General features: G+C 37.3%; 1 protein-coding gene across 1 annotated transcript in view; it reads left to right on the top strand.

Moving 5' to 3' along the window:
- Malrd1 (MAM and LDL receptor class A domain containing 1) overlaps window positions 1-25,458 on the top strand; it is a 719,676-nt gene that overhangs the window by 579,712 nt on the left and 114,506 nt on the right. The window contains exons 33-34 of the mRNA XM_052156848.1: window positions 12,285-12,548; window positions 20,848-20,973. Coding sequence (XP_052012808.1) covers window positions 12,285-12,548; window positions 20,848-20,973 — 390 coding nt within the window. The remainder of the gene's footprint in view (window positions 1-12,284; window positions 12,549-20,847; window positions 20,974-25,458) is intronic.

Raw genomic sequence — 25,458 nt, 5'->3', positions numbered from 1 at the left:
GGAAGATTGTAACTTCAAGGCCTGCTAGGACTCCTTTGTGAAACCCTGTCAAACACAAAATCAACAAAAAGTCATAGACTCTTATTTTCCAATAACTAGAGATGCCAGACATTTGAGTTCAAGGCCTTCTTAACGGTAAGCTCCCTTTGAAGATTCCATTGAAGGAATTGCATAGATCCACGGCATGTCTATAAAGGACAGTCTAGATTGCTAATTGACACTCCATGGCACAGCTGACTTTCCCTAGGTACCATCTCTCAGGAAGTGGTCCTAGGTTGTAGAAGAAACCCAGCTGTATATAAATCAGTGAAGCAGCATGTAATTTTTCTCCCTGGATCCTGCTTCAGGTTCCTGCCTTGATTTCAAGTTCTCACATCTCTCAAGGATGAGTTGCACCCTGGAAGTAAGTTAAATAAGCCTTCCCCACCCAGTTGGTTTTGGTTAGTTTTCTGTTTTGACTTTGTGTGTTATTTGTTTGGTTGTTTTTCATTACAGCAAACTCACAATAAAACGGGAGCACCTCAGCTCCAAACCCTTCTCAGAACCTCAAATTGCAACCTTATTTAGAAATGAGAGTTTTGCAGATATAATTAAAATGAACCTTTGGATGTTATCAAACTGAAGTAGAAGAGACACCTTAAACTAACGTGGCCCATGTCCTTATAAGAAATGTCACACCGAAACAGACACACAATTCCATCTGCTGCAATAAGCAGAGCTTTAAAATAATCCATCAGCTATAAATTACTTGGATACTTAGCAAATCAAGTATCTAAGAGGAAGGAATAGATCAGTTTCTTCAATGGAGCCTTCAAAGGGAGCCTACCTCTAACAAGGACTTGAACTCAATTGCCTGGCCTCTGTAACTAGCATAAAATAAAGATCTTTGGATTTTTGTTGATTTCATTTGTGACAGGGTTTTACAATGGAGCCCTGGAGGGCCTAGAACTCAAGATCTTTCTTCCAAGCCTCTCTGTTCTGATGACATATACATGTCACCATACTATACAATATCTGTTATTTGAACCGTGCAAACTGGTACTTTGGCATACCACATTAGGAACCCAGTACAACTAGATTCCATTGATGAGCATGCTAAAATCAAGTCTTAAGTGCAAATCTTCAGTACACCAAGTTACTCCCCATTTGGCTTGATTTTTCTCATTTGTGGAAGGAACACAGTCAGGACTTAAGACTCTGTCCTTCCTGAACATTTGCATTAACTATTTCAACTGGCAAATAGAAAGTGAAATTTTTAAATCTGGGAATAACTTTCATGTGACTCTACATATCTAGTCATTCACTGATTGATATCTTCATCAGAATATGCTATCTGATGTCCTATCTACTAAATAAGCACTGTAGACATCGAGCTTTGCTGATGGCTTCCAAAAGCTTAGCACACTCTGTTGGGGGACTAACATGGACACTTTATTCTTCATCTAGCTTGTTTTTATTAATGGAAAGAAAATAGACCCGCAGATACCTAAGACATATTCCAAAGAAAATAAATATTAGCCAAGGATATTCCTTTTATCTTGACTTGCTAAATATAAATGGTCAGTAACTAGCATGGTATCAACAAGATAAGAGAATTAGGATGATAAGCAATCTTGTAGGGGTGTTGATTTGTTTGTTTGGTTTGGTTTTAGTTTTATTTTATCACTGCTGGAAAATCACTTTCTTCCCATCCTTGAATAGAGGCCACATTCTTGTTTCCTCTCTGTGGTCCTATGTATCAAGCCCAAGGAATAATTCTAGCTCAATTGTAATACCAAAATTTAAGTTATTTAAAGGCAATGATCAGTTAGATTCATTTAGTTTTATTATTATTATTATTATTATTATTATTATTATTATTATTCAGCAGGAAGTCAATAAATATGCTGTATAAATAAACAAGTATGCTGAATGAGAAGAGAACTGTAAAGTACCAGCAGCCCCTGAACTTACTTGTAACCTCCCTCCCTACCTCCCAGAATTCTTCCTTTAGCTCTGTTATCACTACTTTTTCTTAGAAAGAGCAATGTGTAGGGATGTGTAAAATGTCCCATTCTAAGTCTGGGTCTACTGAGTGATAGAAAGAGACAAATCTACTCAAAGTTTTGTGGCCTGAATCTAAATTAAAATTGTGGCTCACCATACTTGTAATTTGGGGGAAATCATTACATATCCTTAGTCTATAGTATAGAATTTGGAAATTTCTCATTACCTGAATACTTGTAATGTTTGTCTGTCATTCATTCAATCAGTATTATGTAGAATCTACTAATTTCTGCCCTGCATGTAAGACAGATGACAGGTATTAATATAATAATACCTCTCAAGGATTGTGGTAAAATATCAGCCCAAAATGTATACAAGTGATCCCAAAATTTAGAATTTTCACACACTCATTCTGTCAGGCATGCATGGTGATAGAAGTAGGAGCAGTGCTATTACCTAGAAATGACATGTTTCATCACCGGGTCTGAGAGCTGGCTGTAAAGATGCTTCTAATTGTCAAGGGAAGCACCTGGTGCTAACTGAAGCTGTCCAGTATATAAATTAATATAATATACAGTAGTAGAAAAATACTGGAAGATTCTCAGCCAAATACTAAATTAGTTTCTTACCCTTTAATGCGAAGCTTCTGTTATCTCTCTGAGTGCACATAAAAATGATCCCTTCAAAGTAGAATTCTTGTTTTTTTCTAGTGCTGCCCCATATGCTCCCATCTCCATAACGTTAGCCCTGTTGAATGCCTGGCTAAGAACTCCATGCCCTTTATCTCCTCTTGTGAAAATCTTTCCTTGATATCAAGGACAAAGCCAGATCTTGCTTCTTCAATAAGTATACTTAATCCTCTCCACAGGGATCTGCACTCCATTTTAGAATATCTATCTTTAGGTTTGCAACTCCATTTGGTGTTACTATGTAGTTTAAGACATTCAATTTGTTGTTTGACATGTTAGTTTTGCTGTTTTTAAATATCTCCATTGTCACTACCCCATGTTTTCCAATATAACAATAACAAGTGAACTTTGCTTTAAGATTAATTGGGAACTATATAAAGTTCAAGTGAGTAGAGAGAACATGTATACTGTAGTAATTTTAGATAAAATTATTGAAAACCATTTGAATGCATGGCTCAATTTTATAAGTTTGCATCAGTTGTGACTCATAAATTGGCCTCATTTAAAAAAAAAAAAAGAAGTGGATATTAGCCCAGAAGCTTAGAATACTCAAGACAAAAATTCACATATCAAATGATACCCAAGAAGAAGGAAGGAGAGGCCCCTGGCCCTGGAAAGGCTCTATGCAATAGTGTAGGGGAATACCAGGACAGGGAAGCAGGAGGGGGTTGATTGGGGAATAGTGGGAGGGAAGAAAGCTTATGGGACTTTTGGGGAGGGGAGAAACAGGAAAGGGAAAATCCATGTGAAATGTAAATAAAGAATATATTTAACATAAATAAATAAATAAATAAATAAATAAATAAATAACTTAGTTCAGAAACAATGGTAACTTAATCTCTGGGCACAACAACTAAAACCTAACCTTGTAAGCCTTATTAAAATCTAATTCCTCCATTAGCAGATACTTGCAGATCTGCCATGATACTAGAGAACTTGAGCAGCTACAACTTAGCTCTTTGCTATATCTGTTACAAAGAGTACTCTCTCCTGATTCCTCTCTCCTTCTGTCCAACCAGGAACTTCTGCCTACTCACCCAGTGAGTGGCTCCTTCATTCATTAGGGGGTTGATTCACAAGCACAGCACCCCGTTCATCACAGTGATGTGTGTGTGCAGGCATGAGTGCATGCATGCATATGTATGTACATGTGCATATGTGTGTGTGTTCTTGTGGCGTGGGTCTTATGAAAGATTGGGCATCAATAAACTTAGAAGTTACAGATTGTTCACTGCCACCTTGTGAGACATTTTCAAGCCCAGTCTATTATGAGATCTTTCTCTTGTTATACAAGGATTGAAAATGCCAAGGAAAATCCACCTCTTTAACATATCCCACAAACACAACTAGAAAGAATATAGGCATTGTATACAATTTCATATGCACTTTGAGAACTCCTCTTAGGAGTCAAATGCCTTCTATGTGGTTAATCAGGTGTAATGGCTAAACTACCATGAACTATCACTAACACTCTGCTAATATGTTTTGTGATTGGGTTGCCTCACTTAGGATGATTATTTTCTCGTTCCACCCATTTGCCTAAGAATTTCATTAATTCATTGCTTTTAATAGCTGAGTAGTATTCCATAGTGTAAATATACCATATTTTCTGTACCCATTCCTCTGTTGAGGGACATCTGGGTTCTTTCCAGCTTCTGGCTATTATAAATAGGGCTGCTATGAACATAGTGGGGCATGTGTCCTTATTGCATGCTGGGAAATCCTCTCCGTATATGCATAGGAGTGGTGTAATGGGGTCCTCAAGTAGTATCATGCCCAGTTTTCTGAGGAACCACTAGACTGATTTCCAGAGTGGTTGTAACAGCTTGCAATCCCACCAGCAGTGGAGGAGTGTTCCTCTTTCTCCACATCCTCGCCAGCACCTGCTTCCTTCTGAGTTTTTGATCTTAGCCATTCTGATTGGTGTAAGGTGAAATCTCAGAGTTGTTTTGATTTGAATTTCCCTGATGACTAAGGATGTTGAACATTTCTCAACCATTCAGTATTCCTCAGGTGAAAATTCTTTGTTTAGCTCTGTACCCAATTTTTTAATAGTTATTTGGCTCTCTGGAGTCTAACTTCTTGAGTTGTTTGTAAATATTGGATATTAGCCCTCTGTCACATGTAGGGTTGGAGCCAGGCGGTGGTGGTGCACGCCTGTAATCCCAGCACTTGGGAGGCAGAGACAGGTGGATTTCTGAGTTCAAGGCCAGCCTGGTCTACAGAGTGAGTTCCACGACAGCCAGGGCTATACAGAGAAACCCTGTATCAAAAAAAAATAATAATAATCCAGATGTAGGGTTGGTGAAGATCTTTTCCCAATTTGTTGGTTGCTATTTTGTCCTATTGATAGTGTCCTTTTCCTTACAGAAACTGTAATTTTATGAGGTCGATTTATCAATTCTTGATCATAGAGCCTAAGCTATTGGTGTTCTGTTCAGGGAAAATTTTCCCCTGAGCCCATTGTCCTCAAAGCTCTTCCCTAGTTTCTTTTATTAGTTTCAGTGTGTCTGATTTTATGTGGAGGTCCTTGATCCACTTGGACTTGAGCTTAGTACAAGGAGATAAAAATGGATCAATTTGCATTCTTCTGCATGCTGACTGCCGGTTGAACCAGCATCATTTGTTGTAAAGGCTATCTTTTTTCCACTGGATAGTTTTAGCTCCTTTGTCAAAGATCAAGTGACCATAGGTGTGTGGGTTCATTTCTCTGTCTTCAATTCTATTCCATTGATCTACCTGCCTGGCACTGTACCAATACCATGCAGTTTTTAACAGTATTGTTCTGGTCTACTGCTTGAGGCCCGGAATAATGATTCCCCCAGAAATCATTATTACTATTGAGAATAGTTTTAACTATAGATTTTTGTTAACCCAGATGAATTCGAGAATTGCTCTTTCTAACTCTATGAAGAATTGAGTTGGGATTTGGATGGGGATTAATAACAGGAATTCAAGGCCAATAACTAAACATAGTAAAAGCAATATAGAGCTAACTAGTAGCCAACATCAAACTAAATGGAGAGAAATTTGAAGCAATTCCACTAAAATCAGGGACTAGACAAGGCTGCTCTCTCTTTTCATATTTACTCAATATAGTACTTGAAGTTCTAGATAGAGAAATTAGACAACAAAGGGATCTTAAAGGGATACAAATTGGAAAGAAGACAATTTATTACTGTTTGCAGATGATATGATAGTATATTTAAGCAACCCAAAAACCTCCACCAGAGAATTCCTAGAGCTGATAAACAACTTCAACAAAGTGGCCGGATATTAAATTAATTCAAGCAAATCACTAGCCTTCCTATACTCAAAGGTTAAACAGGCTAAGAAAGAAAATAGGGAAATGACATCCTTCATAATAGCCATAAACAATATAAAGTATCTTGGTGTAACTCTAACTAAACAAGTGAACGATCTATATGACAAGAACTTCAAGTCTCTGAAGAAAGAATCCAGAAGAAGACCTCAGGAGATGGAAAAATCTTCCATACTCATGGATTGGCAGAATTAATATAGTAAAAATGGCCATCTTGCCAAAAGCAATCTATAGATTCAATGAGCTAAGTTTGTGTTGCACATTCCTTCATGCAGTAGCTTGTCTGGGTTCAAGAGAGAAAGGAATGGTGGCAAGGGTAGGTTTGCCTGAGGGGCTCCACAATGGCCGTGGGGGATTTGAAGCATGGGATTGGCGCGGTAGAGACTCTTCAGTGGGAACCTAGCAAGCTGGGTGGAGAGACTGTGGAGTTCAGAATCAGAATCTTCACAAGATAAAAACAGGTCAGCCATTGCCTGCCAGTGCATGGCCAGCTAGGCCTCCTGGGCAGAGGCACAAGCACAAGAATGATCCAGTTTGGCTTTTTTAATATTTCCCCCAACACATCACCAGGTGAGGAGTTTTAGCATCATATGGAAGTGATAAAACAACAAAGAATTTGTGATCCACTGGAGTCTCTCTGGATTTTAACTTTCATGTCAGGAAAGAAATGATCGATCTTTCAACCCACCATTATAGAATTTTATGTAAATTTTCTCAGCTTCACATATGGTTTGGATTAGTTTGGGTTTCTGAAGACAGAATATTTGTTGCGTATATTGTCATCTTAGTAAGACAAAAATTGTCTGTGGTGCTAAATGCCTATGTTAAAAACAAAAATGGTTGTGGAAGGTACTTTTAATGGACTCTGTTTCTTTAGCACTTAGTTTTCTTTCTGGTCTGCCATCTGTGTATGTGTCAGGAGAAATATAGGATTCTGAAAATAGGTCCTCTAAGCCTCCACCACAATCTGAAGTCCCCTTGTGTATGAGATTCATCACCCATGCCACAATCTCCACTATAAACTGTCCCCAGTGGATCACTTTACAGTTCCATGTATGGATGTTCATATCTACAAATGTACATTCACTGCTGCTTATGATCACATATATATCAGTGCAAGTAAGTTTATTTGGGTGTGCACTTCTGTCAGCTTTCTGCAGGCTTTATCCTTGTCTGAGCATGCCTATTCACTATGAAAATACTTTTCATGATATTTGGTACCTGTTCTCAGATCCATTCCAAATTCCATGTTGGATCTAACCTATGGAAACTTCACAGTTTTTTTCAGTTCTCCATTTTCTCTCCATCTTCTGACTTTTCACTAAGATACAGGCTAAACACCAGACAGAGAAACCACTGGCCGATAGGACCTACTCATTCCCAGTATAGCTCAGCATATATCAGTCTCCTATTATCCACAGACAAAATAAAAGACAAATTCTGTCTTTCCAGGAACATGTAAGCTATTGAACTTATGAAACAAAATAACAACCAAACTGCCTTCTTTTGGCTTTTTATAAGAAATGAATATTCTGAAAATTAAGTTATTATTTGTATTAAATATGAAAGAATGTCTTAGAAATATCAACATACATCTAAAACTCCAAAATTACCACATTAAGAGTTTTTATGTATTATGATTAAAATTATGCCACATAAACTTATACAATATTTTAGTGTTGGTGGTATAGTAGCCCAACATATGTATAACCAATGTATAACCAAGTTTTTGTATGTTTCAATAAGCATTTCTCCAAACTAAGTAATCAGTATGGTCATATTTACAAATGCATTAATTTTTTGACTTTCAGAACTGAAGCTTCATGTGAGTAATTCACTTCAACTCAGTCAATATTGCTTTCTCTAAGCACTTTTATTATATAGATAAAAACTCATTCATTTATCCATGGGCAGCATGGGATTGTAATGAATGTCTATGAAACTTATGTGAATGTCCTACTGAGTGTCATTATGAAATAATTTTGCTGTGAAGTATATATTTTTACTGTCATCTAGATATAAGTGACCAATACAACAGTATTCTAAGTAGACTTTATAGCATTTATATGGGATAAATATTACATGAGTATATTGTGTTAATAGAGCTTTCCTATTATATATCTATATCGTTTTTGTTCATTATTATTAGTATATATTTAGTCAATGTGAATAGCCAATTAGGCAATCTATAATTAATATTTAAGATATTGAATTATTATTCATCAGTAGAAAAAATATATTAAATTCATCCCCTCAATTCTACCTGGGTAAAGATATGCCACTGCTTTCTCAAAGGAAAGAGAATAATTTTCTATCTCCAACTTGGAATTTCCCAATTCTATGAAAAGTTAAACCACTAATTGAGCATAGATGATGTTCAGGTGCTAATTACTGTAGAGATCAATTGAAGTTTCCAGATGATTCAATATATTTTTAAAAGATTTTATTTTGCTTCAGAATGCCTATTCTTATGTGTGTGTGTGTGTGTGTGTGTGTGTGTGTGTATGTATGTATATATATTAGATACTTTATGTACATTTCAAATGTTATACCCTTTCCTAGTCTCTCCTAAAGAAAACAAACAAACAACAAAAAAAAAAACCCTATCTCATCCCCCCTACCCCTGCTTACCAACCCACCAACTCTTGCTTCCTTGTCCTGACACTCCCCTATACTGGACCATCGAGCCTTCTCAGGACTTAACTCTAGCTCATAGAGTAAGGAACTTAAATCTACAGCAGCATTTCTGAACCCATTTGTTGCCGAAGCACAAGATAGGTGATAGTCATGTCCTTGCTATGCTTTGCAACAGAGATAAGGGAATGGCTCCTTACATACAGTTACAAGGTCATATTTGACATTTTCTACCTTTGCCCTTCACTGTCAAGAACATATGTGATAGGGACACAAATAAAAGAGAATAACTTAAATTCTTATATCCACGAATCAACTCTGATACACAAAGCATAAATCAACTGCAACCTAAAGATAAGATTATTGTATAATAATTGTTGATTTCAAATCACTAGAAGTTCATCATCCTCTTTGTGAGAAACATCATAGCTGATAAGCTATGGCTTTTGTGGCTTCTCTTCCCACCCCTGCCTTCAGGACTAGATGATATATTTCAGGTATCATAGCTTCAGAAAACTCTTGATTCACATAACCAATGAAATAATGTAAAATTAATTAACATTTCTCAGTTATCTCTTACATTCTCTCTCTGTATATCTGTCTCTCTGTCTTTGTCTCTCTCTCTTTCACACGCACACTTGCAAACATTTCTTTGTATATTTCTATACATTTCTATATATTTCTTTGTATATTACTATTTTTAAACTTTGCTATTTTATCTCTTTAAAATTTTCTATTTATTTATATTCCAAGGAGTACTAATGGATACTGTCAACACAATATACAATTTTCCTAACATAAGCCAATATTTTCACTATAAGAGCATGCTGTACTCTCTTGTGAAATAGCTCTCTAATGTAATGCCTATTCAAGAAAACTCATTATAGTTAAACTTGATCTGACATGGTTTCTCCTTTGCTTACACTGTCCTTGAACCTTGATGCCATTAGCTTAATTAATCTGACTAAGCAAATTTTTGGACCTAGTGAGACAAGAAACAAGGAATTAGATCAGCACACACTAAATTTACTAAAGGATTAGACGTTTCTAATCCTGAATCTCTATTTTCCAAAAGGACTTGCAGAGACTCAGAATATAGAGATTTCAAGATGGAATTATCAGACCCAAGCAACAAGCTGAATATAGGTTTTTTATTGGTAATTGTACATAAAAATACACACATAAAGCTCAACAAAATATTGGCATTTGCACTGACATTACTATATATAGGATTTGTGGGATGTATAGCCATATATATATATATATATATATATATATATATTGTGTGTGTGTGTGTGTGTGTGTGTGTGTGTGTGTGTGTGTGTGTATGTATATGTATATACATATATATGTATGTATGTATATACATATATATGTGACTTATATAGAATAGAAGTATCAGAGCAAAAGCAAGTAGAACACATAAAGATTTTTCTATGCTCCCCAAGTATGATTTTGGGTTTCTCAGTAATGAGGTTCATTTGTTATAACCAAAGAGATTGCTCTATATCGACACCTTATTGTCACCCAAAGTTCATCTTTAAATTAGGATTCACTCCAGCAATGACACCAGCATTGATAATTCAGTTTATTTTGACAAATGGACATTACTGCATGACATCGAATAGATTTACTGCTGAAAAACCCTCTGTTTCTCTTCTTCTTCTTCTCCTTCTCCTTCTCCTTCTCCTTCTCCTTCTCCTTCTCCTTCTCCTTCTCCTTCTCCTTCTCCTTCTCCTTCTCCTCCTCCTCCTCCTCCTCCTCCTCCTCCTCCTCCTCCTCCTCCTCCTCCTCCTCCTCCTCCTCCTCCTCCTTCTTCTTCTTCTTTCTGTTTTGAGACAGGGTTGCTCTGTGTTGCCCTGGCTGTCGTGGAACTCACTCTGTAGACTAGGCTGGCCTCGAACTCAGAAATCTGCCTGCCTCTGCCTCACAAGTGCTGGGATTACAGGTATGTGCCGCCACCACCACCCGGCTTCTCTCTTCCTTCTTAATTGACTACTTTTAGCACTCCTAGAACCCACTGTTTTACAGTACTGCCACTCCAAAATGTCATGTAGTTGAAGCCATGCTCTGTACAACTTCATGAAATTATGTTCTTTCATTTGCTGTAGAAATTTAAGTTAGTACTTAGGCTTTTCAGTTGATAAAAGGAAACAGTTAGTGATATTAATGTAAAGTGAGAACTTTTAACTCTATTGTATTGCTCTATAAGCACATCCCATAATCAATTCATTACAATTATAATTTTATAAAAAACTTTTCTAATTGTCAAATGTTTTTAAAATATGCACACAAAAGATTACATTCAGGACTAAAGGTGAGCCAAGTATTTTTCTTTTCTTTTCTTTTCTCTTCTCTTCTCTTCTCTTCTCTTCTCTTCTCTTCTCTTCTCTTCTCTTCTCTTCTTTTCTTTTCTGTTCTTTTTTTTCTGAGACAGGGTTTCTCTGTATAGCCCTGGCTGTACTGGAACTCACTCAGTAGACCAGGCTGGCCTCGAACTCAGAAATCTGCGTGTCTTTGCCTCCCAAGTACTGGGATTAAAGGCGTGTGATACCACCTTTGAGCCAAGTATTTCTTACAGAAATTTTAGTTTCATTTGAATACTGATAAAAGTTATGTATACATGAATACATATATAAATAGTAGAGATACTTTGTACTAAAATGCAGAATTTATATTAGGATAAAACAAGATATAGAAATATTGAGATAACAGAGAAGCATCTCTAACTCAGAGCCTACCTAGATTCCCATGAGAAATGAAATTTCATGTTCATCCTGGATCAAAAAAAGTATTTCGGTGGAAAAGTTGAGAAGGAATTCAGAGGAGCTTCAATTTTAAACAAGAAATGTGTTGGTAGTTGGCTATGCTTTAGATCAGGGTGCCTGGGAGACCAACTCTAGAGGAGTATTCTTGCTGAGAAAGTTCACTGGAGAAATCTCCCAGGAAGCTTCCTGGGATAAGCAGAAGAAGGTGTACTGATTGTCAGAGAACTGATGGGGGTTAGCTTATTTGCTGTTTGACAGGTGACTTGTTACAATGCTGTGGTGAGCTCCTAAGATACACTGGCCCTTCAAGGCATCTGGCATAGTTCAGGAGTAGGAATTGGCAAAACTATCTTTTCCCACCTTATGTGTCCAATGATATTGCCATGGCACATCATCAACACTCTTTAATTCTTTATTACATTTATTTATTCTTTGTGTTCCTGTGCATACACACACATACATGCATACACACATATACATGCATATATATACACATACATACATGTACATACACATATACATACATATACTTATACATATACACGCATGTGTGAACATGCGTCAGTGAACATGTGAGATAAAACACAACTTAATGTAATTGTTTCAAACTCAAGTTATCAGGCTTGGAAGCAAGTACCCATATCTTTTGAGCCATCTTGCTAGGCCAGAAACATACCCCTTTTAAAGAATAGTAGCTTCTGAGATTAGATAAGGCATATTCTTTTATCACATTCATATGTTGTATCCAGTTAATAGTTCATAATTAAAAAATTAATTTATTTAAAATGTGTACTGTTTTATAATTATATAACAACAAATATTCCCTGGGCTGATTCAGTCCTGGACACAAAGCATCAACATGGCTTGCCTTACTCTTGTTTTCAGGATTGGCCTTACCACAGCCATTTCTTTGTGAAGAAGGCCAGTTTGCTTGTATCTATGCACTCCAGTGTATCCCTACCTCAGAGAAGTGTGATGGGCAAGAAGATTGTGTAGATGGATCTGATGAAATGGATTGCTCTCTCAGACCTTCTCCTCAACCATGCAGTGATACGGAATTCCAGTGCTTTGAAAGCCAGTGTATCCCATCTCTCCTGCTGTGTGATGGAGTGGCTGACTGCTACCTTAATGAAGATGAATCCAGCTGTGGTGAGTTGTTTCCACTATCTCAATATCCAGGAATGCTAGTGTTTAGAAATTTGGAAATGATGGTGTTTGACATGATAAGTCGAGTTTTGTAGAATTTCTGCACAGATATTTTATCACTAGCAGTATGTCTGTATCTTCTGTTGCTAAACAAACCTTGTGGCTCTTATGGTCTAGAAGAGCTCTGTGGTTGCACTAATATCTGTAATCTTTCTCTTATTTTCTTGTCCATTTAACTCTAGGTCATTTTCCATACTTATCTTTTAAAAACATTTATGGAAATGTTTTGAAGTAGTACATTCATAATTTATTGCTATTTCAAATGTTAAGAAAATTGGCCCAAGTCAAGGATTATAGACAAATGATTGTAATGACCATACAGACACAGACGCATACACACACACACACACACACACACACACACACACATGGTTTTAGGGCTAAAAAATTTTATTAGTAGATATTCTGTTTTCTTAGTTATGGTTTTACTGCTATAAACAGGCACCACAACCAAGGCAACTCTTACAAGGAAAAAAATTAATTAATTTCATTTAATTGGGGCTGCCTTATATGTTCAAAGTTTAGTCTATTATCATTAAGGCAGGAATGTGGCAGCATCCAGGCAGACATGGTGAAGGAGGAGCTGAGAGTTCTATGTCGCCATCTGAAGGCTGCTAGCAGAATACTGGCTTCCAGGTAGCTAGGACAAAGGTATTAAAGTCCACACCCAGAGTGACACACCTACTCCAACAAGGCTACACCTGTCCTAACAGTGTCACTCCCTGAGCCAAGCATATACAGACCATCACTGCTGTCATTAAGAGTTCACGATTTTTCTTATGAGCCCTCAAATGTCTCTCTATAACTGGATAGCCTACTTCCCTTCCTTGGGAGATTCTCCTTCTCCTTAGCTCCTCCCTCTGTAATTGCCTCTATGAGTTCTCCATCTGTGTGCAATGGAAAAATTTGTTTTCTCTAGTGAAGTCTCATTTGGTATGTTAACTATGCTTAAGGGTATGTCCCAAGTCCAGCTAAAATCAAATGAACTCAATGATACTTGCAGACTTTGTCTTACAATGCTTTGTTTGGGCTTTACATTTCTTTATCTTGCTGTTTTTTCTGGTATATCATGGTTTCCTATTTTGTGTTTCTGTGCTATGCTGTGCTGTGTGTGTGTGTGTGTGTGTGTGCATGCGTGTGTGTGTGTGTGTGTGTGTGCCCGCATGCGTGTGGATGTGTAGGGGTGTGTATATATATATATATATATATATATATATATGTGTGTGTGTGTGTGTGTGTGTGTGTGTGTTTCTTGTGACTTCCTTTTGTTATCATATTTTAAAAATAGTCTGATTTGTTTGCCTGTTTGTTTTCTAACATATGAGAGAAAGAAGTCACAGAGTTGTCTGGATAAGAAGGTGGAAAGATCTGGGAAGAGGTGGGAAGAGGAGAAATCATAATCAGAATATACTATATAAAAATATGTTCAATAAATAGGAACTCATGTTGTGTTAAAAATTAAAGATATAGAAACATTGAGATTCCAAGGAAAATATTTTAGTGCTGCCAATATCATTTCCTTAACCATAGAAGCATGCCAATATTAACTAACCCATGAGAGTAGAAGAATTTGTTCAAGTGCACATAAACCCCACGCCCTACCGTCAGCACTTGCCATCTCAGTATGTGTAGTATATTTTGAATAGAAAGGGGAGAAAATGTTGAGGAGTAATTGCTTATACTTAAAGATGATTACCTAATCACAGTAGAATTCAAAAGCCACTAACATCCTACTTATTTATTTTCTTAGTTCTTCATTTTATTTCTACATTATATTTTTTGAATTCCATAAAACATAACAGCGACCATAGTTTTCACATTACAACAAGTCATTTGGAGATAGAACCATATGAAAGAAACAAGGGATGAGGTACATGGGGCTTAGTAATCAGCTAGGCATCCAGAAATACAATTACTGGGAAAGGAGTAAAATAAATGAAACGGTGGGAGACAGCCTCTGCAAATTAAAGATTTTATTCACACATCAGTGAAGCTGTTTCTCTGCCTTAGACATGAGGATTGTTCTGCTTTCTTCCTTCCCTTGTTTTTCTCCCTTTGATAAACAAACAAACAAACAAACAAAGCACCTCAGGTCTTAGTCTTGTACTATTTTGTTATTGGTGAAGTAAGCTAAGGGAGCTGATTTGGGATAAACCTTGCCAGCTTACATATTGCCATTCCATCAGAGATCTAATATGATTTGGTTGACATAAATACTATGATGTTTAATCTGGTCATCTGATATTTGTCTTCAAGGTAGAATGTTATTTCAAGAGAAGCTTAGGAGAGTACAAAGTCCTTGTGATTTTAAGATATTCATTGTAAATTAAGCTTCAGAGCAGTTAGTTATTGGGAACTCTCTTCCTGAAGGGAGTTCACATGAGAACAGGATAAGGGGTAGAGTGCTACAACAAGCAGCACACAATAGAAGTGTTTAAGGAACACAACTCACCAAGTATTTCAAGACATCGTATAAAATCTCAATGCCATTGCATAAAATGTAAATTTTTCATTTCTTTACAGACAAAGTAGCACCCTTTTTGACCCTACTGGTTTGATGATAATGTGTCACAACCTAAAGTTATCTGGGAGGAGGGAACTTTAGGAAAAATGTGTCCATGAGATCCAACTGTAAGGCATTTCTTTTTTCTTTTCTTTATTAATTTGTTTATTTATTCACTTTACCTTCTCATCACAGCCTTCCCTCCCTTCAGTCCCACCCTCACATGACCCCACCTCTTCCCCCTTATGCTTCTCCTCTGAGAAGGGAAGTCCTCACACAAGTACCACCCTGCTCTGTCATATCAACTATGCACATCCCTTCCAAGTGAGGTCAGACAAAGCAGCCTAGCTAGATGTAAGGGATCCAGAAGGAGCCAAGAGAGCCAGAGGCAGCCCCCAGTCTAATTGTTAGGGGACGTGGAAGGAAACCAAGCTGCACATCTGGTACATACGTGTAGGTGACCTAGGTCCAGCCCATGCATGCTCTTTGGTTGGTGGTTCAGTCTCTGTGATCCCCCATTGGTCCAGGTTAGTACATTTTCTTAACTAGTATTTGGGGGGAAGGCTCCATCCTTTGGTCCTGGGTTCTCTAAGAGAGAAGGCTGAGAAAACCATGATGAGCCGTCAGTAAGCGACACTCCTCCATGGCCTCTGTGTCAGATCCTACCTGCAGGTTCCTTCTTTGTATGAGTTCCTGTCCTGACTTCCTTCAATAATGAAGAGTAATATGGAAATGTAAGCCAAATAAACCCTTTCCATCCCAGCTTGCTTTTGGACCATGATGTTCTATTATGGCAATAGAAGCCCTAACTATCTAAGATATCATAATGGAACTTTTTGTGTCATGTTTTTTTTTTTCTTTCTGGTTTTCTTTTCTTTTTTTTTAATTTTTTTATTCGATATAATTTATTTACATTTCAAATGATTTCCCCTTTTCTAGCCCCCCCACTCCCCGAAAGTCCCGTAAGCCCCCTTCTCTTCCCCTGTCCTCCCACCCACCCCTTCCCACTTCCCCGTTCTGGTTTTGCTGAATACTGTTTCACTGAGTCTTTCCAGAACCAGGGGCCACTCCTCCTTTCTTCTTGTACCTCATTTGATGTGTGGATTATGTTTTGGGTATTCCAGTTTTCTAGGTTAATATCCACTTATTAGTGAGTGCATATCATGATTCACCTTTTGAGTCTGGGTTACCTCACTGAGTATGATATTCTCTAGCTCCATCCATTTGCCTAAGAATTTCATGAATTCGTTGTTTCTAATGGCTTAATATCTGGTGTACACACATAAAATCTAAGGTTCATCTTCAGATTTCTTCTCCTGGCCCTCAACTGCCTATTTTGAAGCCTTTGTTTTCTATAATGGAGATTACTATGGAAATAATTGTAAAACTTATGTGGTATGTGACAAAAATTATGATGATTTAGGATGCTATTAGGTGAGGAGGAAAAGAAAGGAACTCAGAATTATCTATTCTGGGCATTAGGAAAGCTCATGTGCAAGGTGACAGCTGTGAAAATAAGGGAAACAGGAAGCTCTTTGGGGGGATCATGACATCCTTTTTGATGTGGTATCCAGGTAATCTGTGGCATAGACACATGGAAATGAATGTTGAGAGTGTATTTGGAAATGTATACACAAAGATCAAAAGAAAAGCACAGGACATAGAAGGATTCTTGCCATCAGCATATAATAAGTGATGTTGCATGTATGGATGAGATAAAATAATACTTAAAAAAAGCTAGACAAAATCTAAAGGAATACCTAAGATGTCAATCAATCAATCAATCGATCAATCAACAATCAATAAAACAAGCATTGGTTACCTAAGAGCAGAAGGGGTGTTGGGAATGAAGGGGACCAACTACAAAAAGTATGGCAAGAGGATGGGAGAGGGGAACAATTAATAATAAGTACATATAAAAATATTATAATAAATCCCTAGAGAGATGGCTCAGTGGTTCTCTGAGGAATGCAGTTTCCAGATCATATACTACTCTTGCACAGAACCTGTGTTTGGTTCCTGGCACCCACCCGTGGAGAGCTGCATTCACAAGTGCGTAAAGCCATCCGTAGGCACAATTAATATAGGTGACTTTTTAAAAGTATTTTCAATACTCACTGAAAGATACTGAGAAGACATGATTGTAGAGGCAGAAAACCTTCTCTTCTGTCCTCCAAGATCTAACTGGGCCTATGAATTAAACTACAAAACAAGTTGGCAGAAATAAAGAGTTTTGCATGACACAGATACCCCATACAAAGTAGAAATCAGAAGAAGCAGTTTGGTCAAGGGTGTATATATAGGAATGAACGCACGGTAGTAAACTGTAAAGGTAGCAGCTGTGGGAAGCTGTAAATAATTGTCATTATGTTCAATTTGTATCTGTGAGAAAAGAGCCTTTTACTGTACAAAAAGTGGAATCGTTTAGGTTTTGTCTTTTAATGTCTATTGTAATACTAAGTACAGGTCTCCAAGACATGGAGTCTACACATACCCCTGTGACACTGCCCTCAAGTTATTTCTGGTTGGTAAATAAAGATTCCAACAGCCAATAACTGAGCAGAAGAGACATAGGTGCAATTGAGGTTGTGTGGGCTTGGGGGGATGGGGAGAAGGGAGGACCAGGTGGAGAAGGGGGAGGAAGGAGAAGCAGCCATGGGCTAGGAGTCAAGAGAACATGGCCCAGAGGGCTGCCCCATTGGAGCTTAGAGCAGCCCAGACTGAACATAGTAATAACTTGTGGTTGTTGATAGGAAAGTAGATTCTAACAGCATGGAGGGCACACAGCTGCCCAGCTCTTGTGTTATTTAGGGCTTATTGTAAAAATAAAGGCTGAGTGTGTCTTTCATCCAGGAACATAAATGGTTTAATTGGGGTAGAAGCCCCAGATGGGAATAAATAATTACTATAACACCAGAGATATTGTAACTGTGTCTCTACTGCGTTATTTTGCTCTCAGATTCTTGCCCTAAACTGAAGGTATTGCCTTTTCCTTCTGTGATGGAGAGTGACTTTTACCTAATGCTGTTAAGAGGTCCAAGTGATCTCCCAACTGCTGTTTTTCATGTGTCTTCCCTAGAACAGTAAATATGCATGAGGGAAATATTTTAACCCTTTCATGGTCAGAGGCAAAGGATAAAATATGAGAAGAACTATTCGATTAAATAGAATCTGTGGTGCTCCTGGAGAAATCCAGGGAGAGTAGACTAAACTATACACAACTTCAATAGTTCTGTAAAGCAGTCTACTCCTTAGTACTCGAATCTGGATGGATTTACTTCTGTATTCTATGTGCATTAGGAAACAGTCCTTGGCACTAAAATGAACCCTCCCCTTCTTATTTCCCTTCTCTAGATTCCTTATGACTATGACTTCCTGTAAACCAGTAAGCTTTAGTTTAAAATGGCTTTATGAGGGGCACCTGGCAAGGAGGCCCTGGCTTCAGGCTGCTGTCCCATGTAAAACACAACATTTATTCTACTTGCTTCTAAGACATAGAAGCTAGCAGCTTTGGATTCTTGGTCCAATCTCTAATTTCTGGCCTGATATTAATGCACATTACATTTCCAGTGGCATGGTAGCACTCTATATGAATTATTTTAAAATATTGGTCTCACTATTCTTTCATGTGAACAGTCTGATAGCTAGAAAGCTTGATTTTGATATAGAAAAAGCCCTTCAGATTAGTATTGATATTCCCACCTAAAATCACAAACACCTTAGAGTCCTCATTCTTAGAGTATTTCAACTTCTACAAAGCACGTAAAATAAACACCACAGTCCGTTAATTTTTCACAATGCTTCACTACCAGCTTTTTTGGAAGAAATGTCTGTGACTGATCTCTTTGTGCCATTTTGCTTGCTACTCAAGATGATTGTCTTTTAGACTCCTGTTTTCCTACCCACAGAAAATGTTCTGTGACAGGCTGGAATCTCTGTTTTTAAACTTTAGAGAATTCTATTGAGGTTTAACAAACATTCTTTCCATGATAATCTAGGGGTTTGTGAGCAAAGTACCCCTCACCTATCCATGTGCTCTAAAGTCAGGCCAAACTTGCTTCAGAACCCAAACAAGGAAGTTCTCTGCTTCCATCAGAATGAAGCCAATGTACTAGAGCCACATGAGTGCTACGTACTAAGTTTCAGGAAACAGTTATGGTCTAACAGATACACAGTGACTACTCGTAGTTTTTAAACTTTTTAGAAATTGAAGGTCCAGAAAGATTTTAGTATTTGCCATCTTCTTGAAAAGTCCAGAAAAGAGCTTGTTATCTCTCACACTGACCCCTCCTCTTACCATCTCCCTCACTTTCTCCTCTCCCTTCCTCATCCTTCTCATAAGGATATTAATAACATTTGGTGAGGGTCTTAGCTTGATGTCTTCACTTCATTTCTTTAAGGCTCTATGTCGAAATAGAGTCCCCATTAAAGATTAAGTTCTGTCAATTGTGGGCACACATGAAACTGAGTCCCTGGAAATCAGTATTTTGTTCTTGAAATTTCATGGAAGTTACATGTTAATTTAAATTGTGTTTAAAGAACTGCTTCTTGTTCCATGTGTGCTACTGAGCTCGCCTCACAGCAGCTGTGGTTACCTGCACATTATCAGCACAAGATCAAGCCAATCAAAACTGTGGCATAGATAGGGTGGGTGGGAGGATCTCTTGGCCCCTCCCATAACTGAGAAAATATTATTAATTGAAAGTTGCTGGAAGAGGAAGACTCACTCTTAGGATGTGGAAACTGAGAAGATTCTCATACTCTAGTAGAAGCCCGACTCCCATATGGACATCACTAGCTAGTTTTTAAAATGATAGGAATTAGGAAGGACATGTGTCAAGTAGAATATGGGGACAGTTTGACAGGACATTTGAGAGAATATAATTATATATCACTCTATACATGCATGAAAATTTCAAGAAAATAAAGGCCTAAAATGTACTCACTAATAAGTGCATATTAGCCTGGAAAATTGGAATACCCAAAACATAATCCACACATCAAATGATGTCCAAGAAGAACGGAAGAGTGGCCCCTGGTTATGGAAAGACTCAGTGTAGCAGTGTAGGGCAATACCAAAACAGGGATGTGGGAAGGGGTGGATGGGGGAACAGGGGGAGGGAAGAGGGCTTATGGGACTTTCAGGGAGTGGGAAGTCAGAAAAGGGGAAATCACTTGAAATATAAATAAAAAATATATTGAGTAAAAAAATTTAATATAGAAAAAAAGAGTTGATGGAGGAACAGGGGGAGGGAAGAGGGCTTATGGGACTTGCGGGGAGTGGGGACCCAGAAAATGGGAAATCATTTGAAATGTAAATAAAGAATACATCGAATAAAAAAAAAAGAAAAAGAAAAAGAAAAAATGTACGTTATGTGTATAGGTGTCCCCATAAACATTTTTTATGCACTTTGCTTTCAAATATATCTGAGAACCACCTGTTTGCTTGATGCTTGCAGAACCCAAAAAAACACATCAAATTCTCTAGAACTGGTGTTAAAAATAGTTATGAACTGTCATGAACATTCTAAAAATCAAATCTAAGTCCTTTGGAAGAGAAGCCAGTGTTAACTGCTGAACTTGGAATAAAATAAAATTCCCAAGGGTTCTTTTCAAAAATAAAACTTTTTTTTTATAAAAATAATACGACAACTTATCATTTCATTATGAGAAGAAACTCACTCAAAAACAAATTTACTTGATACCATTGCTCATTTCCATCACCCTCAGTTTTTTCAGCCAATCAGACCTGCCCCCGTGGAGCTTTGGTGTGCAACGCATCCGGCCGCTGTATCCCAGCCCAGCAGCGCTGTGATGGTACTGCCCACTGCGAGGACTTTCAAGTGGATGAATCCAGCTGCTCAGGTACTCCTCTTCTTTTCAACATTTCTTTGCCATACAAACCATTAACTAAATCTGAGGTGATAAAATATTAAAAGTAGATTTTTTAAAGTATTATAGGCAGGGATTTATAGTGTGGGTTTGGAGACAGAAGGAATGTTGACATCCTGGATTATTTAAAAGTTTATAAATGAGTAATGAACCCTTTATTATTTGATAAAGTGTTCACTAAATAATGAAAACTAGATACAGACAAATGGCGCAGTTAATAAAGTACTCTCCACGCAGGCATGAGGACCTGAGTTCAGATTCCAAGCATCCAGGTAAAAGAGTAGGCATGGTGGTTAAATGTAACTCTGACATTGGGAGGACAGGAAGAGGACGATCATTGGGATTTGAACCAGTGAACTTGTAGTTTCTGTAAGAGCCTATCTGAAAAAAATAGGTTGGAGAGAGAAAACAGCCAACATTTATATTTGGCCTCTACACACTTATGTATGCTCTCCCCCACCCCCCATACACACACATGCACACAAACACACACACGCACACACACACACACAAACACACACACAAACACACATACATGAACACATACACACACACACATGAACATACAATAAAAACACCATCCATACTATGTAACACGAAGAAAAACAACATACAATTTTAATTTGAAATAATTTGTGGTCCTTAGTATTTAATAATCTATAAACATTCATAGTGTTTTTTAATAAGGAAAGCCTACAATATAATGTTAGTGTCTTTATGAAGTTTCATCCATTTTCCTACTTTTTGAAGAGACTATTATATAATTTAATGTTATAATTTTCCATAAACATAATAAATCTTAGTTTTCCTTTCAAATATTGTTTATTTTTCTGACCTTGGAGCATTCATAAAGCATACAAGCTGATGATGTACATCAGTTGTTCTATGTATAAAAACTGCTCTAAAAATCCAATATTATATTATATAAAATTCCATGGCATAGTCCATTGCTATCTTCTCTCCTGAGTAATTGAATTTTTATTTCATGCTGGGGGTTCATAAAATAGTAGAGCATTGGAGGCAATATAATCCTGTCAAAACTAAAAGATAATATAAATCAGGAATAGGAGATATAGTTGATCATAATTCTTATTAAGTTGAAAATATTTTATGCCAAGTGTAGGTAAGAATATATTTTATATATTTAAAGATACATACGGAATTATGAATTATATGAGTCAAGTAGGATATAGTTTTAGTTCACAAAATAGCCATTTATTAAGTTCTTATATTTATGAGTATATAAATATATGAATAAGTAATCAGATATAATTCTACCAAATATACAAAGATAATATACAACAGCGTGATTGTTTCACATTATTCCATTACTAGGCATCTTAGACCTCAGATAAGTAACCCCAAAGGAAGACCTGTTACTTTGTTGAAAGAGAGTAAAGAAGATGCTGGAGATAGAGATGCATGGTGATTCAGGCCTCATCCCACAGAAGCTGGGGTAGGGACAGTTAGAGTCCACCCTGACCTATACAGTGAAACTTGGCAATAAAGAAATGGATAAAGAGACCAACAAAGTAATAGTAATACACATTTGTTCTTTGCCACTTGACCCTTTGCTTATGTCTATGTGAAGGTGAGATTTCCTTGAGGATATCCATTTATGAGCACCAATCAAACTGAACTATGATTTAGTGCTTGCTCTGACATTAAGTACCATTAAAAATAAGGGCAGAGAAACAGAAGCTTTGCCATGCGTATACTGAGTGATAGACACTGTCTATTTCAGTCAAGTACCCATCATTCACAATCCCCTTACAAAGTTCAGGTCACACTGACATAGCTGTTGGGATGGAGTGACATAAAGAATTAGTGAAGCCATTGTCATCGATAAAATCCATATTATGCTTTCTTTATTTTTATATACTTTGGGATCTCCTATCAAATATGATAAAGTTAAAATGTATGCTTATAAGAATGCCTTCAAGATAGATTCATGATATATATCTGGCAATGTACACCATACATTTCTATTTTCCACACATCAGCTTCTTTTATGGTTGCCTTACATAGATTTTGAGGGTCTCTATCATTGCAGTGGCCAACACTCCCCACAGTGGCCTCCCAGCAGATGGTGAGCATCTGGCCTTGCACATTCAGGTTTTAAGTTGGTCATTAAGAACATCAAATCCAGACACAGTGTGAATATTTCAATGAATTTTGTTGCCCCTGCAAGTTGCATTAGAAGGTCATAGTATTATAAAGTTGTGATTGATTATGTGACCGAAGAAGAAATCATCAAGAATTCCTCAAACTGAAATTAAACTGAAAGCGATTCTTCTAATTATGTGCAGTGCTAGCAGTTTGTAAAGTCTGTGGTAAAATAAGACTATAATTATGACATATTCTACTGCAAATATAATTAGAAAATAACATCAAAGTATAAAATTGTAGGATGAGACATTGAAGGTCTAATACCTTCAATGTGTGATGACGACATACCTTCATAAAGTTTCAGATGGTAAAACAAAATGAAAACCCTAACAATTCCCAGCATTTTGGAACTACTTCAAATCTCAGAGACATAGTAATCCTTCCTATGTCCCTTGTGGAGGTATCTCAAAATATTAGAAAACAGAATGAAAATATGAGTTCAGATCTAGAGCACCAGTATGAAAAAATCCAGGTTCAGTGGTGCATGCTTATCATCCCATTTCTGGAGAAAGACACTTATTTCTCTGGTACTCGCTAATGATAAAGTTAAGCATATTGTGGCAAGACGTAGGACCCAGAGAAATAGCCCATCTTAAAACCAATATGGATCATGTCTCCTAAAAGATACCAGGCTATCACATAGCTTCTTCAAAGTCATACACGCATAAATCCCCACAATACACATTCACTGTGCACACACTTTACACGTACATGAAAGATGGGACTTGACATAACGTCCTATACGTTTTAGGATCCATACATCACTTTAAACCATACACAGATTATTGTGTGCATTTCATGCAATAATAGTGCACAGACCCCACACTTTGGAACTGAAGTAAATAATAAAACATTTGACACTTTTAGAAAAACAACTCTGTATGGTAAATAACTAGTCTTTAGTCTGTTGTTCTTCACTAATAACCCAAATAACTTTGGCTCATCCCATTGAGCTTCCATTTCCACACAATGTTCTGAGGGCTGAGTAAAACAACATATGTCAGACTGTTCAGACTGTACTTGGCTCACAGCAGGCCTTCAGACACTGGCGATGGTGCTTACAGCACTAGGAGATAGGATGAGGAGAAGCTGGAGATGCACTGGATGAAAATGTAGTTTAGGTTCTTGGCCATTCAAGGAATTCTTCCTATTCAGAGATGAGTGAGAAAAAATATTTAATGCTTAATATGTATAACTTTTTAATATAGAAATTTTTTTCTTTTCTTTTTTTATTAATTGCATTTCTTATTTGATATATTCTTTATTTACATTTCAAATAATTTCCCCTTTTCTGCCTCCCCACTCCCCGAAAGTCCCATAAGCCCTCTTCTCTCCCCGTTGCCCCATCCACCCCTTCCCACTTCCCTGTTCTGGTATTCCCCTACACTGCTGCACTGAGCCTTTCCAGAACCAGGGGCCACTCCTTCCTTCTTCTTGGACATCATTTGATATGGGGATTGTATCTTGGGAATTCCAAGTTTCTAGGCTAATATCCGCTTATCAGTGAGTGCATACCATGAATTCATGAAATTCCTAGGCAAATGGATGGAGCTGGAGAACATCATACTAAGTCAGGTAACCCAGACTCAAAAGATGAATCATGGTATGCACTCACTAATAAGTGGACATTAACCTAGAAAACTGGAATACCCAAAACATAATCCACACATCAAATGAGATACAAGAAGAATGGAGGAGTGGCCCCTTGTTCTGGAAAGACTCAGTGAAGCAGTATAGAACAAAATCAGAACAGGGAAGTGGGAAGGGTTGGGTGGGAAAACAGGGGGAGGGAAGGGGGCTTATGGGACATTCGGGGAGTGGGGGTCCAGAAAAGGGGAAATCATTTGAAATGTAAATAAATATATCGATAAATTAAAAAAAAAACTCAGGAAACAGCAGGTGTTGACAAGGATATGGAGAAAGAGGAACACTCCTCCACTGCTGGTGGAATTGCAAGCTGGTACAGCCACTCTGGAAATCAGTCTGGTGGTTCCTCAGAAAATTTTTAACTATAATTTTATCTTCCCAACTGCCATAAATCCATCTGTCTCTCTCTCTTTCTTTCTCTCTCTCTCTTTCTCTCTCTCTGTGTGTGTGTGTGTGTGTGTATGTATGTGTATGTGTATATGTGTATGTATATACATTCATCTCTCTGTAGATAATAGATAGATTGATAGATCATTTTAAATGAAAAAAAAAATGAACTTAAATCCCAAACTCACCTAGGTCATAAATATCTGATACCAGGTAACACCCAGAGAAAATTGGAGCTCGTGTGACAATATTTCT

The sequence above is a fragment of the Apodemus sylvaticus genome, chromosome 14 (genome assembly GCF_947179515.1).
Source record: "Apodemus sylvaticus chromosome 14, mApoSyl1.1, whole genome shotgun sequence".
NCBI classification, from domain to species: Eukaryota; Metazoa; Chordata; class Mammalia; order Rodentia; family Muridae; genus Apodemus; species Apodemus sylvaticus.
This window is presented reverse-complemented; position numbering and strand designations above follow the sequence as displayed.